A 13,950-nucleotide genomic window follows, 5' to 3' on the forward strand; every position below is an offset into this window, starting at 1 on the left:
CAATGTGACTTGTGTGGCAAACTATCATTAGCTTGAAAGGCCATCAAGTGCCTCTACAATCAAATCTCAATTGCTTCATTCAACTAATGTTGATGTAACAATGACATTTTCATATTTCAAATCAGGCATACATACAGATCACCTTTGTGGAGCCTTACTTTGATGACTATGAGATGAAGGACCGTCTTACCAACTTTGAAAAGAACTTCAACCTTCGTCGCTTCATGTACACTACGCCTTTCACAAAGAGCGGGCGACCACGGGGCGAACTCAGTGAGCAATACAAGCGGAAAACCATCCTCACCACGATGCACGCTTTCCCCTACATCAAGACACGAATCAACGTCATTCAGAAGGAGGAGGTAAGGACAATTCAAGTATAATATCCCCCTCATCTGCTCCATCTGTTGTGGTGGATGATCTGGGCTGGGAACGGAAAGGTTGTAGGTTTGAATCCATGGATTGAGGGCTGATCCATGAGCATCAGCTTGAGCAAGGCTTTTATCCATAGGTTGCTCTGAAGGGACTGTCACTCTAAATGTAAAGTCTAATTAATACAATGAAAGAAGCATCATCAAGAGTTATTTCTTCTTCTGAACATACTAAAGCACTCTGGGTAAACAAGGCCTGCGCTTTTACTACGCACGGTGTGTTTTTAAATGAGTTAGTTGAGGAAAATGAATAAATTAAGAATGTCCTTTCAAAACATCATTTAGGTGAACTAAAAGAGGCCTGTTCACGCAGTAAGTATACTGTAAATAAGTCTTAATAACTGAACTGTAAGTTGCTTTGGATATACACATCTGCTAAATCAGTGATTCTCAACTGTTAGGTCTAATTGGGTCACAGACAGCAGGGAAAATACAATGCTAAATGCGAATAATAAAATGCTAAATAACTGTATAATCATGCACTGTGAAGATAGCAACATAAATCAACTTTTAAAAAGGGAGGAAAAATTTGTATTTTGGTGAAAAGTCATCTGTCATTTGGTAGAAGCTTGCCAAATTAGATTGATGGCATGGACAGGTTGTGTGACTTGCCCTCATCCTGGAAAACCACAAACAAATCTAATATTACATTTAATGGTTCACTTGCAACAAGGATAAACATGGTTTGTGCTGACCACAGTTTGTTTTGTGCGGTGAATTATTGGCTGAAATTTAAGAGACATTTAAAAACCAAACGCTTAATTTTTAAAAAATTTTTTTTTTTTTATAAAAAGTACCGTAAAACAATTTTTTTTCCTATTCAGCCTACACTTTTAAAAGTGGTAACCTGCAATTATTACCTTAAAGGAATAGTTCACCCAAAAATTAAAATTCTCTTATCGTTCACTCACCCTCATGCTATCCCAGATGTGTGACTTTCTTTTTTCTGCAGAACACAAATGAATATTTTTAGAAGAATATTTCCACTTTGGAGGTCCATACAATGCAAGTGAATGGGGGCCAGAACTTTGAAGCTCAAAAAGCACATAAAGGCAGCATAAAAGTAATCCATACGACTCCAGTGGTAAAATCCATGTCTTCAGAAGCCATATATTAGGTGTGGGTGATAAACGGATCAAAATTTAAGTCCTATTTTAGTATAAATATCTACTTTCACTTTCACATTATTCTTTTGTTTTTTTTGCCGATTTGCATTCTTCATGCATATCACCACCTACTGGTTGGGGATGGTCAAAGGTGGAGTTTATAGTTAAAAAGGACTTTAATATTGATTTGTTATGCTATCTTTATGTGCTTTTTGGAGCATCAAAGTTCTGGCCACCATTCATTTGCAATATATGGACCTGCAGAGCTGAGACATTCTTCTAAAAATCTTCATTTGTGCAGAAGAAAGAAAGTCATACACATCTGGGATGGCAAGAGTAAATGATGAGAGAATTTTCATTTTTGGGTGAACTATTCCTTTAAGCAGTTATTTCTACTTGGTGTTACCCTTAAAATTAAGTTTTGTTTGTGTAACTTAATGTAGTCATGTAACTTAATGTAGTTGATTCAGACATAAATAATTAAATAATATTTTTGACTAGAATCAAACCAGTTAATATAGGTGAGACCACATGAATCCTATTTTTGAGGATAATTTTGTACATTTTTTCAGAATGTTGTTAATAATTTTGCCTAATGTTGGCCCTATACAGTTCATGGTTATATTAAGAAATTTCAGTGTTTTATTTTAAGGACATGTATTTTTATTTTGGTTAATTTTGTAACCAAATTTTGGTATTGTGTTTGATCTCCACTTTTTTTTTTTAATGTAAAGTCTGGGTCCTGAAGCTAAACCAGTTGAGAACAAGTGTGCTAGATGACTGCCCACTCAACCTATCTTCAACTCTTTTTATGTCTTCAGTTTGACCTCACACCCATCGAGGTGGCCATTGAAGACATGCAGAAGAAGACTCGAGAGCTTGCTGAAGCCACGCACAGAGAGAAGCCAGATGCTGTGATGCTTCAGATGGTTCTACAGGGATCAGTCACAGCTACTGTCAATCAGGTCTGACGCTTTATGTACACAAACTCACTCACACACTCTCCCTCTCAATCACTTTTCCAGCCACCCAGTCTCCTTCCATGCCCATTCTACTAACGTTCTCCACTGTGGTTTACAATACTTTGGGTAATATAAGGACAGTATAGGAAAGAAATGTACATTTTTGGGATTTAGTAAATCTGAAGGGATTTATATTGATGTTACCAACATCACTATATTTATAGTGATGTCTTAGGCTATAGAGTGACAGTTTAGAACACTAATAAAATCTAAAACGTATCTAAATCCTGTGGATATGGCTGTGGTTATATGATAAATGCCCTTTGGAGAAACAACACACAAAAAGCGAAGTAATGCCTCTACTCCTGGCTCCACAGTGACATCATTCACACAAAGACTTATTCATGATATTTCCCTCATGTGTTGACTTTACCTTGTGGCCTCCAATGCATGAAGCATTCATTTTTTTCCCCTTGCACTGTGGGAGAGAGGGAGGCCCTTTTCTTTCCTTGTCTCACTCTCTGTCTCTGCAGGGTCCATTGGAGGTGGCCCAGGTCTTCTTGAATGAAATCCCTGCAGACCCCAAGCTCTTCCGTCACCACAACAAACTGCGTTTGTGTTTCAAAGAGTTCATACTGCGGTGAGTTGCCATTTCAGTCAGAAAGCGTTATTAGGAAATATATTTTAGTTCACCCCCCAAAAAATATTAATTCTGTCATATTTACTCTCCCTCATGTCAGTCCAAACCTGTAAGACCTGCATTCTTCTGCAGAACACACAGGCAGAAATTGTAATCAGTATCCTGGTCTGTCTTTTCATTATGACAGTGGATAGGGATTCACTTTGAGCCTTCAAAAAGTTCGCAAAAATGTCTTAAAAGTAGTCCATGTGACTCTTGCATCATACTCCAAGTTTTCTGAAGGCAAGCAATAGGTTTTAGTCATTTTCTGTGATAAAATCATGTACGTTCATGAGTGTATGAGGGAAGCTTGTTCACAGTGACTCGCATGTTCATGTGAGAACTTGCATTGTTTAGCGCTAAAAACAGTGCAAGTTTTCCCAAGAACATGAAAACCACTGTGAATGAGCTTCTCTCATACACTTACTGTATAACAGATGTCAAGATTTTTCAGGTTGTTTCACACCCAAACCTGTCGTATGTCTTTAGAAGACTTGGAGTATTACGCATGAGTCGTGTGGACTACTTTTATCACACCTTTGCAAAACTTAAAGCTCGAAAGGGAATTACTGTCCACTGCCATTGTATTGAAAAGACGGACTGTGAAATTCAATAAAAACAATTATTTCTGTGTTCTGCAGAAGAAAGTCATTTGGGGTTTGGAACAACATGAGGGTGAGTAAATAATAACAGAATTTTCATTTTTCTGTGATTTATTCCTCAAACATCTTGTACTTTTTTTTTTCTCCTCTTTTTATACAATGAATACAGTTTTTCATCATAGGATCAAAGGAAATATGGAAGTGTTTATTTTAAAGCGTTTGATTTTGTTTAAAGTATTTTATTTGAAAGTTTGCTGAAATAAGACTACACTGGAGGGGGTTTCCACCAATATAGAAACAGGAAAACCCTGTCTTAATGTCACCCAGCTGCAGTTGTTTTGTATAATGATTATAGTGCTTAAACCAAGACGCAAAAATAAATTAAGATTCTAAATACAGTGATTTTCTTTCTCTCTACAGGACGAATGCAATTTGCATGGAAATATTACATATTGCTTTTTACAGATGGAGTGGTTAATGTCACATTCTGTGCCTTGATTGCTGCCAGCATGCAGACAAATATTTACTGTAATTTATAAAATGTTTATTTTTTTCCATAATCCATCCAAGCTGGCACAGTTTTTCTTCAGCCAGGCTTTCAACATTTACACCAAGATGTTATAGGTTCTTAATGCTCTAACCAGACTATATACAGTATAAGATATACTTTCAAAGCACACATTTTTTTGCATTTACCGGTATGTGCATTTGATACTGCAACAGTAAAGGTCAACCATTTACATCTATTAAAACTATGCTCCATCAACATCAATTGTTGTTTTGATGTTCTTCGGTTCTCCTGTTTGAGAGCGCTTGTTCGTGGATAAAAGTGAAAACTGATTGTTGAGTCTCTTTTATCAAACTAATTGGACTATTTATTTCCAAATGCAGCTAATTGCACTAATTATTCGTCATTTAGTTGCCTGCTGAGCATCTTGTGTGGCTAATCTGGTTGTGATTGCATACCTGCAGGTGTGGAGAGGCTGTTGAGAAGAACAAGCAACTTATCACTCCTGATCAGAAGGAGTACCAGCATGAAATGAAGAAAAACTACAACAAACTGAGAGAAAACCTGAGGCCTATGCTGGAGAGAAAGATCCCTGAGCTTTACAAACCCATCATCAAACCTCACATCGAGAACAGGTACAACAACAAGCTGTGTACTTTGACTCAACAATCATTAAATGATGGAAAATGCTTTTTAATAGTATTTCTAAACATAATTTCCATATGTAACGGGAGTCAGCTGGTACGTGATAGCTGTGCGGTATCGAATCCCGCTTGGAGGGGGTCGAGCAGGACCGGTTACATATGGAAATTATGTTTTAAAATACTACTAAAAAGCATTGGGGGGGGGTCTCCAAGTTAGATTTCGCTTACGGCAAAGGCCCTGTCTTCAGTAGTCACAACTGAATTTTGTGAGCAGTTTCGATTGATATGTGCTGTATAAACTGAACTGCAGTCGACAGCTAGCTGCAAGTCACATCATTGGCAAATGTATGTAGGTGATATTCTTTGTTGTCAATCACTAAAGTTAGGGCTATCAACCTATCTCAGGTAAGTTACAAAAAATGGAAGAAAGCTATTATGGAATATTGTTTTTGGGTGGAAAACAAAGGAAAAAACAAACTGAAAGGAAAGAGTTTTTGGCTGCATATCTGAAAGGATGAAAGCAACATAATGCAACTGTCCAAAATACTTAAGAATTAAAATTAAATCCTTAAAGAGCAATTCAAAGTCAGATTGTTATCTGTTACTATGGTTACAGGTATTACTCAAGGGTATCTATTCATACTAACATTAAATTTGTCGCACTGCAAAAAAAAAAAAAAAAAAAAAAGTCTTTATTAGTATTCTTGTTTTTTACAGTAAAATATCTCAACATTCTTAAAACAAATTTACTTGACAAGCAAAATGGCATATCATTTTTGTTTGCAGAGAAATAAAACTATAGTTAGGTTTATGCTTAAAAAAGAACTTTTTGCCAATGGGGTAAGAAAAAAAAAAAATATATATATATTTGTTTTTTTCAGAATTCCTCTGAAAACAGGACTTAATATCTTATGCCTTTTTGTTTGTCAAGTAAATATATCTTGTTAGGTGTGGTAAGAATATTTTTACTGGAAAACAAGACAAAAATAATAATAATAATAAAAAAACATTAACTTCTTTTCCCTGTTGTGTTTGTAACAGAGATTCATTTAAACGGCACAGCCTCCGTCGGACACAAGATGAAAATTCATGATGTCAAGAGAATGGCATCTCTAGAAGACATCAATGGAAGGATGTTGCAGTGTGTCAGGAAACAAGAGCTCTGTCAGCTGATAATTAGAAAACTCCTGAAAACAGCATTGATTGTTATACTCTGTATACTTTACAGGTGTATATGGAATAGATTTTAAGTGATGCAGAACTTAGATTTTATTTGTGTTTATAATTGTTTTGTAGAACATAACACCTCAGCCAGTCAGTTTTCAGTAGGTCTAATTTTTTTTATTTATTTTTTTTATACTTGTTTTCTTGTTATGGTTTGAATCCAACTTAGTATGTTACAACCGGCATAATCTTGACTTCTCTGCTAAAGTTGACCTTTTACATGTGACGAAAAATCTAAAACCTTAAATTTATTGATTCATGAAGGACAACAACATTTCAATGCCATTGGAAATTGTCAAAAGTTATTACATTTGACTAAATCTGGAGATGGTTTAGACAGCTTAAGATGTGCATAGAACGGTATAAAAGTGAGTCTTTAGTGTCTTTATTCAGAAGTGTACATACTTCTAATCATGCATTATAAATCATGATTACTCCATTCCTTAGTTTTACTATGATGTAAACTGTAATTGCAGAGATTTCTGAGATGCAGTTTTGTAAATATAGCTTTATTTAATTTATAGAGAATATTTAGCTCTCAGATACTTATTCCATAGTAAAAATATGTCACCAAACTGGATCTAAATAAAAGTAGATCAGGAATGCAGAGATGGAAGATGGTATTTAAATTAGCAACAGTTACAGTGGATGAGCACATCAGATGTTTACCCTTGCAATGCATCATGTTTCTATGTTTTTGTATTATTTGGATACATGATTGACTGGAAATAGTGGAACAATACGAAATGGACTATTTTATGTGCCACAATCATTCCCTCTGGTCATTAATAAATATATAAATACAAATATTTTGTCAATAAAAATGCACTTCCTAATAAAAGCCCTTTGTGGATTAGTATTGTGATGTCAAATGTCATTTTGACTTTAAGTAGCAACATCTGGGGTTTATTCTTGCATTGCCGTTATTAGTCAATCTTTGTGTATGCCGATCAAATGTAAATCCATATGCGATGCAGATCTACACGATGGCGCAGGATGATGACGTAGATGAGAGGCGCCATCGTTTCACTTTTCAAGTATGCTACTCTAGGTAGGAACAGGCTCGTGAAATAACTCTCGATATCTATCAAATTGACTTTTATCTCCTTATCGCTCTAGTATGAGCCCAGCATGAATAAACTAGATGGTCAATTGCAGCACATGCATTTTTTTTTTTTTTTTTTTTTTTTTCGGAAAAAGTGAAAAATCAGTCACGGAAACGAGGAATCCCATTAGAGAGTATGCCTTTTAGAGTTCTTGTGAATGGGGAATTGATTTGTTGAAAGGTTTTGAACACTGTTTGATTGCATGACAGAAAACACTGTATACCTGTTTTCATTGAGTCTCACTTTGGGCGCCCGTGCTGAATCACACAAGCTTTAAATGTGCAGTTGTGCACACCTGTATGGAAACGATAAAGGGCAGGATGGATTTAAGAGCGGGGATTGCCTTGTCATCAGACCGAGAGTAGTATTTAACTTGAGGGTTATTTACAGTGTGTTGGGGGTGTCTGTGTAAGTGATTTAACGCCTGATTATGTGCCACTGGTTTTAAATTGTCACTTTAAGCACCACTTATTACATTTCCGCTTCACACGAAAGAGAGCATGACTTCAAAGGTTTGAGGGAAGTCTGGCCCTTTATATTTCATAATAGTTTACTTAGACGTTAAAATATAGAAACTTTCCTCCTGCAATTATTAAAATGTATTGATTTTTGTGTGGACTTGTATATTGACATGTACATCATTAATACATGGGATGTTTTCATGATGCATTGACTTAATGTATGTACACTGGCAGACAAAAGTTTGGAATAATGTACAGATTTTGCTGTTTCGGTATGAAATTAGTACTTTAATTCACCAAAGTGGCATTCAACTGATCACAAGGTATAGTCAGGACATTACTGATGTAAAAACAGCACCATCACTATTTGAAAAAGTAATTTTTGATCGAATCTAGACAGGCCCCATTTCCAGCAGCCATCACTCCAACACCTTATCCTTGAGTAATCATGCTAAATTGATAATTTGGTGCTAGAAAATCACTTGCCATTATATCAAACACATTTGGTTTGTTAAATGAAGCTTAACATTGTCTTTGTGTTTGTTTATGAGTTGACACAGTATGCAATAGACTGGCATGTCTTAAAGTCAATATTAGGACAAAAATGGCAAAAAAGAAACAGCTTTCTCTAGAAACTCGTCAGTCAATTGTTGTTTTGAGGAATGAAGGCTATACAATGCTTGAAATTGCCAAAAATAAATAAATAAATAAATAAAAACCTTGAAAATTTCATACAAAGGTGTACACTACAGTCTTCAAAGACAGGACAACTGACTCTAACAAGGACAGAAAGAGATGTGGAAGGCCAGATGTACAACTAAACAAGAGGAGAAGTACATCAGAGTCTTTAGTTTGAGAAATAGACGACTCACATGCCCTCAGCTGACAGCTTCATTGAATTCTACCCACTCAACACCAGTTTCATGTACAACAGTAAAGAGAAGACTCAGGGGTGCAGGCATTATGGGAAGAATTGCAAAGAAAAAGCCACTTTTGAAACAGAAAAGAGTGTTATGGGTCTTAACCCCATTGAGCTTTTGTGGGATCAGCTAGACTGTAAGGTGCGTGAGAAGTGCCCGACAAGACAGCCACATCTATGGCAAGTGCTACAGGAAGCGTGGGGTGAAATGTCACCTGAGTATCTGGACAAACTGACAACTAGAATGCCAAGGATCTGCAAAGCTGTCATTGCTGCATGTGGAGGATTTTTTGATGAGAACTCTTTGAAGTAGTTTAAAGAAGTTTTTTTCAAATTGTAATAGTAATTTTTCACGTTATTAATGTCCTGACTATACATTGTGATCAGTTGAATGGCATTTTGGTGAATAAATGTACCAATTTCTTTCCATAAGAGCAAAATCTGTACATTATTCCAAACTTTTGGCTGCCAGTGTATATTTAAGAGGTTGGCAAGTAAGTTTTTTTTTTTTGACATGGCAGATTTTAAGTTATGTATTACCACTATATTGTTGCTGCATTATTTGCTATATATATATATATATATATATATATATATATATATATATATATATATATAAAATTCAGCATTTTAATCAACTTTTTTCACTTTAGTCTTGTGGTAAAAATAAATAAATAAAAATACTACTCCTGCAGTCTGATAAATGAATTAATAGACACAAATATTCCATGCCATCTCTCAATTAATATGAGGTCATGAAAAGTGCACACATAATAATAATGCAAGATTTAAGATTATTTTTATTTTTTATTTTTTTTAAAATAGTTTTTGGGAAAGTAAAGCATGTCACACTTCTTAAAATTACATGTCTTCTACACATTTTGGATAACTGCCTACAGAATGATAGCATATAGTATATGTTGACCAAGAAATATTCATCAGGATTACCATCTGATAAGTGTGTAACTTTTTCGGTGTTAAAATACTTTCACCTATCCCAGCTTAATATGGAGAGGCAACCTTTATTAAGCCATTTGTAGGTTAATTTTCTTGAAAACTATAAACACTCTCTTTGGCACTATAACGTTTCTGTTTGTTTTGAGCAATCCTTCCAGTCTGACACAACAACACTGACTCAACCAATGGCATGACTTTTGGGTGGGACTGTCTGTCAGACCAATGGAAGATGGGGGGAGGGGAGTTTGTGAAACCTGTTTGAAAACAACAGTCATCATTGTTGCAGTTTAAAAGTGCACTCAGTAGCTTTTTGCTCATGTCATCTTTGTCTTACAGTGACACCTAGTGATATGGATGCATCATCATTCAAAATCAATAGTTTTCAGTTACAAATGCCATTGTAGAAATTCGCTATTCACAATCCGCCATGATTAATTAAAAGTGAAAGTGTCCAATAACAAGACGGTTACTGAGATTAAGCGAGTAGTATTCAGCTGGTCATGTGATCTAAAATGGCAGCCCCCATGAGGGCACCCTTGCCCCATGTAGAATAAAACAGCTTTTATAAGGTTACTGATATGGCTTGTGATGTGGCCTCATCTCATGTGAGTGCTCGTGATTTTATACATATGTTTAAAAATTACAATTCATTTCTTTAAGAGTAAAACTTTTTTAGTGGGGAAAAAATTACTGAGTGCACCTTTAATTTGGTAATGCTTACAGCTCAAAAATTACACACTTCACCTTTAGGCTAAGTAATCTTATTGCAGTTTAATGCTGAAATTATATTTTGAACCTACATAGATACATTTAAGTGAAGTTCTCCTTACGTTTGTAATTACAGGCTGTTAAATACCTCAGGAAAAGATGCCGACTGAATAATGAGGGGAATTTTGTGAGAGCCAGGATTATTATATGAATGGCACTCGGTTTACATTACTCCTAATGATATTTCAGTCTGGTTTCAAGACCCGTTTCTGCCTATAGAAAACCATCAGATATGGAATGTAACCCACAACCTGATATGGACCCTAATAAAGATGACCTGCCCCTGCGGGCTAACACCATCCATATGCTCGTCAGACACTAGGTGCTTGACCTAACTGTTAACTTCCAAAGAAAGGTCTTTGGTGGCAGTATTGTTCTTTTTCTGGAGCCTGATAAGGGTTCTTGCAAACAAGGTGAACAGGGATCTGTATCAAACACACAAGCACAAGACAGATCTCAGTTGTCACCATCATCTAAACATATGATGATACCTCCAAAGAAATCGGGACCATCACATTTGAGTGAAGGAAATTATGAGAGTGATGAATTCAACTTGGTGCTGGATTGTTGTGACATGGATGTGTCAAAAGTGGAAGAGGTGGATGTAACCACTGTACTACTTGATTTAAAGAAACCTGATGTAGACCAGTTGTATGCAAATGCTGATCATGCATCGTCTAGTTTGGGTCAGAGGCTGATCTCTTTTCCCTCAGCCTTCTCGAAAGCAGCAAGATCTGTATCTCCAGTGCAATCGTTCCCCTACTGTCCTAAATGCATGGCCTCTACAGTTCAAAATGGACCAGTGGAGTCTGCAGATAAAGAAAGAGGGAGTTTGCTCCCCTCATGCTTTCCCATGTGCTCTCAGAATCTGGTATGAAACTAAACCCACAGGTGGTTCTGTGAGATGGACAAAGGACCAGGATGGCAGGTACCAACCATGTTTATATATTTACATGCATCCATAAGCTTGTCTAGGGTATGTTAATGTTGTTGCATATGATCTTTAAACATTAGATGCTGTGTATATACAATGGGCTCGCCTATCAACAACAGATCCCTCTTCCCATGCCAGGAACCACCTGTTGCCATGTCAACATGGCAAGCATGTGTGAGAGCTCCATGTAATTACACTGTTCTAATGAGTGGTGAAAATCAAGCTTCTCTTAAGCCTGTGGAGACAGGTACAGTTAAAACCTCTTAATCAGCCGTTGTTGAGTTCAAAATCACATAACAGTAATTTAATCCACTAATCTCACTATTGACAATGCTGATTTCTTTTTTACTCTGTTCTGCAGGTTTCTACAGTGGGATTATTATGTTACAATGCCAATGCCAGTCTCTACTTTTACCATAGCAGTAGCACAATGGCTAGAGGTTGGAGTTAAGGTTCCCAACTTTGAGGTGGAAAAAACTAAGGAAGCCAATGTCGAAACTCCCCTGTACGATTTCCCACTCACTTAAAGGGACAGTTCAAACTAAAATGTACATTCTGTCTGTAACAAGGCCAAACATTCAAGGGTATGTAAACTTTTGATCAGGGCCATTTGGGTGATTTCTGTTATCATTATGATTTAAAAGGAGCCAAACAACTATGTGATAATAAATGGCTTTATATGATCACTATCCTTATATAAAAGACAGTTTTTTTGCATGATCAGTCATATTTTCAAAATCAATGCCAAAATTTAACAATTTCTGCCAGGATATGCAAACTTTTGAGCACAACTGTATACTGTATGTTGTTTATCAGAATTTCATCAGCAGCGGTAAACTACAACACAACCTGTCTTGTAGGGGTTTTAGAAGAGAAGGACTCTTTGGATATTAAGCTTCTGCTTGGCAGCTGATCCTATTGATTCCCTTTGGCCTGTGGGCATTGCCCTTGAGGATGCCACAGCGTTTACCAATTGACTGATTTTAATGCTCTTTTTGGGCAACCACAGTGTTTGTTTAGAGGTGTGTGTAACTTTAAGTGGTGAGACCTGCTTAAATGGCTGCTTGATGAATACACTGAAATTCATTTTCCTTTACATTTTTGAAAGGTTGCTGCTTTGGAAACTTTTGAATGAACTGTTTGATCCTGCATCTTGTCTGAAAATCTGATTTTCTGTTTAATGTGCGTTTTTGCAGTGGTTGAGCATTGTAACTAATTACAGACAATCTATTGCATGCTTCTGTGTATAATTTATTCAAAATTTGAATAACAGATTTGTTTTTCATTCTTCAGAGAAGGCCAATGTGAAGTTGACAATTTAGGCACAGTCTTCATTTACTGATAAAACAGCTGTAAAGTAATTCAGAAAGAGTTATCTGCTTGTTTTGGATTTGTAGCCTACATAAAATAAATGGCATGCTGTTGATCCACCCAAAATAAGTATTTTAATGAAAATTGTATTAATCGAAATGAATCACAATTACAACACCAAGGGAAAATAATCAACAATTAGGATTTTTGGAATATCAGGTATTGTTGTGATTTCTATGGAATATAAGGTAATTTGTGATTTTCAGTAAAGCAACCCCTTTAGATTTATGCAAACATCAGTAATGAGAGTCATTTGGCTACCATTTTAGTAAACTCACTCTTCCATAGGTGTTCCTATATTTCCCACCACACCCCTGTCCAAGCATAAGTATTCACAAGCAGGGTTGGGAAGGTTACTTTTGAAATGTATTCCACTACAGATTACAGAACATGCTGTAAAATGTAATTTGTAACGTATTCCGTTAAATTACACAAGGTCAGTAACATATTCTAAATACTTTGGATTACTTCTTCAGCACTGGTAGATTTTTTCACTTGTTTTGACTATAAAAACTCTGCCAGTACAGTAAGACAAAATACACGTTAAAAATACATTCTCTGAAAAACCTAAATATCTTATGCAGTGTTGTTTCTAAAACAAGATTAATCTAATTGATCTTGTTTTAAGGATTTTTAGATAAAAAATTATTATCAAGAATACGATTTTTGCCCTAATATCAAAGGTCTTACTAGAAAAAAGAAATTATGATCCAACGTGAATTTTCTTGATAAAAAAATTATGATAATGTCTGGTAACGTGCATGTAAAATGGCTAGAAATAGCATTTTAGCTTAGCGTAAAGCTGACAATTTACACAAAGTTTATTTCTATTTCTTCTGCTCCAAACTTACTTCAAACTTACTTCTCTGTCTGCTCGTATGAATGTAACACATCATAAGAAAGTGTTTCACCGCTGTTCAAATGCACTTTAGATCGCATCATTTATATGTATAAATGTTTTCCATTTGAAAGGACTAAATATTAAATGAAACAATTGACAATAAAATGCAAAGTAATCTCTTCAGTAATCAAAATACTTATTTGAATGTAACTGTATTCTAAATACCAATGATTTAAATTGTAACTGTAGTGGAATACAGGTACTTATATTTTGTATTTTAACTACGTAATCACGTTACATGTATTCCGTTACTCCCCAACCCTGTCCACAAGATATGAGGTCATTGCACAGTGCCCCAGGCAGCTTCCAGCCATTCATCAAGAGAAAATGTCACATTCTAATTAGCACTCGGCACGCATCATAACAGTGGTCACTCC

General features: G+C 35.8%; 1 protein-coding gene and 1 pseudogene across 3 annotated transcripts in view; both read left to right on the forward strand.

Moving 5' to 3' along the window:
- LOC127424327 (dedicator of cytokinesis protein 8-like) overlaps window positions 1-7,015 on the forward strand; it is a 73,164-nt gene extending 66,149 nt beyond the window's left edge. For all 3 annotated transcript variants that reach the window (XM_051669396.1, XM_051669397.1, XM_051669398.1), the window contains 5 exons: window positions 126-362; window positions 2,359-2,502; window positions 3,033-3,139; window positions 4,753-4,923; window positions 5,974-7,015. In XM_051669396.1, the coding sequence (XP_051525356.1) occupies window positions 126-362; window positions 2,359-2,502; window positions 3,033-3,139; window positions 4,753-4,923; window positions 5,974-6,025 (711 nt within the window). In that variant the 3' untranslated portion in view covers window positions 6,026-7,015. The remainder of the gene's footprint in view (window positions 1-125; window positions 363-2,358; window positions 2,503-3,032; window positions 3,140-4,752; window positions 4,924-5,973) is intronic.
- A 3,290-nt stretch (window positions 7,016-10,305) lies between these two features.
- LOC127424348 (aminopeptidase O-like) lies at window positions 10,306-12,870 on the forward strand (annotated as a pseudogene).
- The last annotated feature ends 1,080 nt before the right edge of the window (window positions 12,871-13,950 follow it).

This window comes from Myxocyprinus asiaticus, chromosome 33 (assembly GCF_019703515.2).
Source record: "Myxocyprinus asiaticus isolate MX2 ecotype Aquarium Trade chromosome 33, UBuf_Myxa_2, whole genome shotgun sequence".
In the NCBI taxonomy this organism is placed as follows: Eukaryota; Metazoa; Chordata; class Actinopteri; order Cypriniformes; family Catostomidae; genus Myxocyprinus; species Myxocyprinus asiaticus.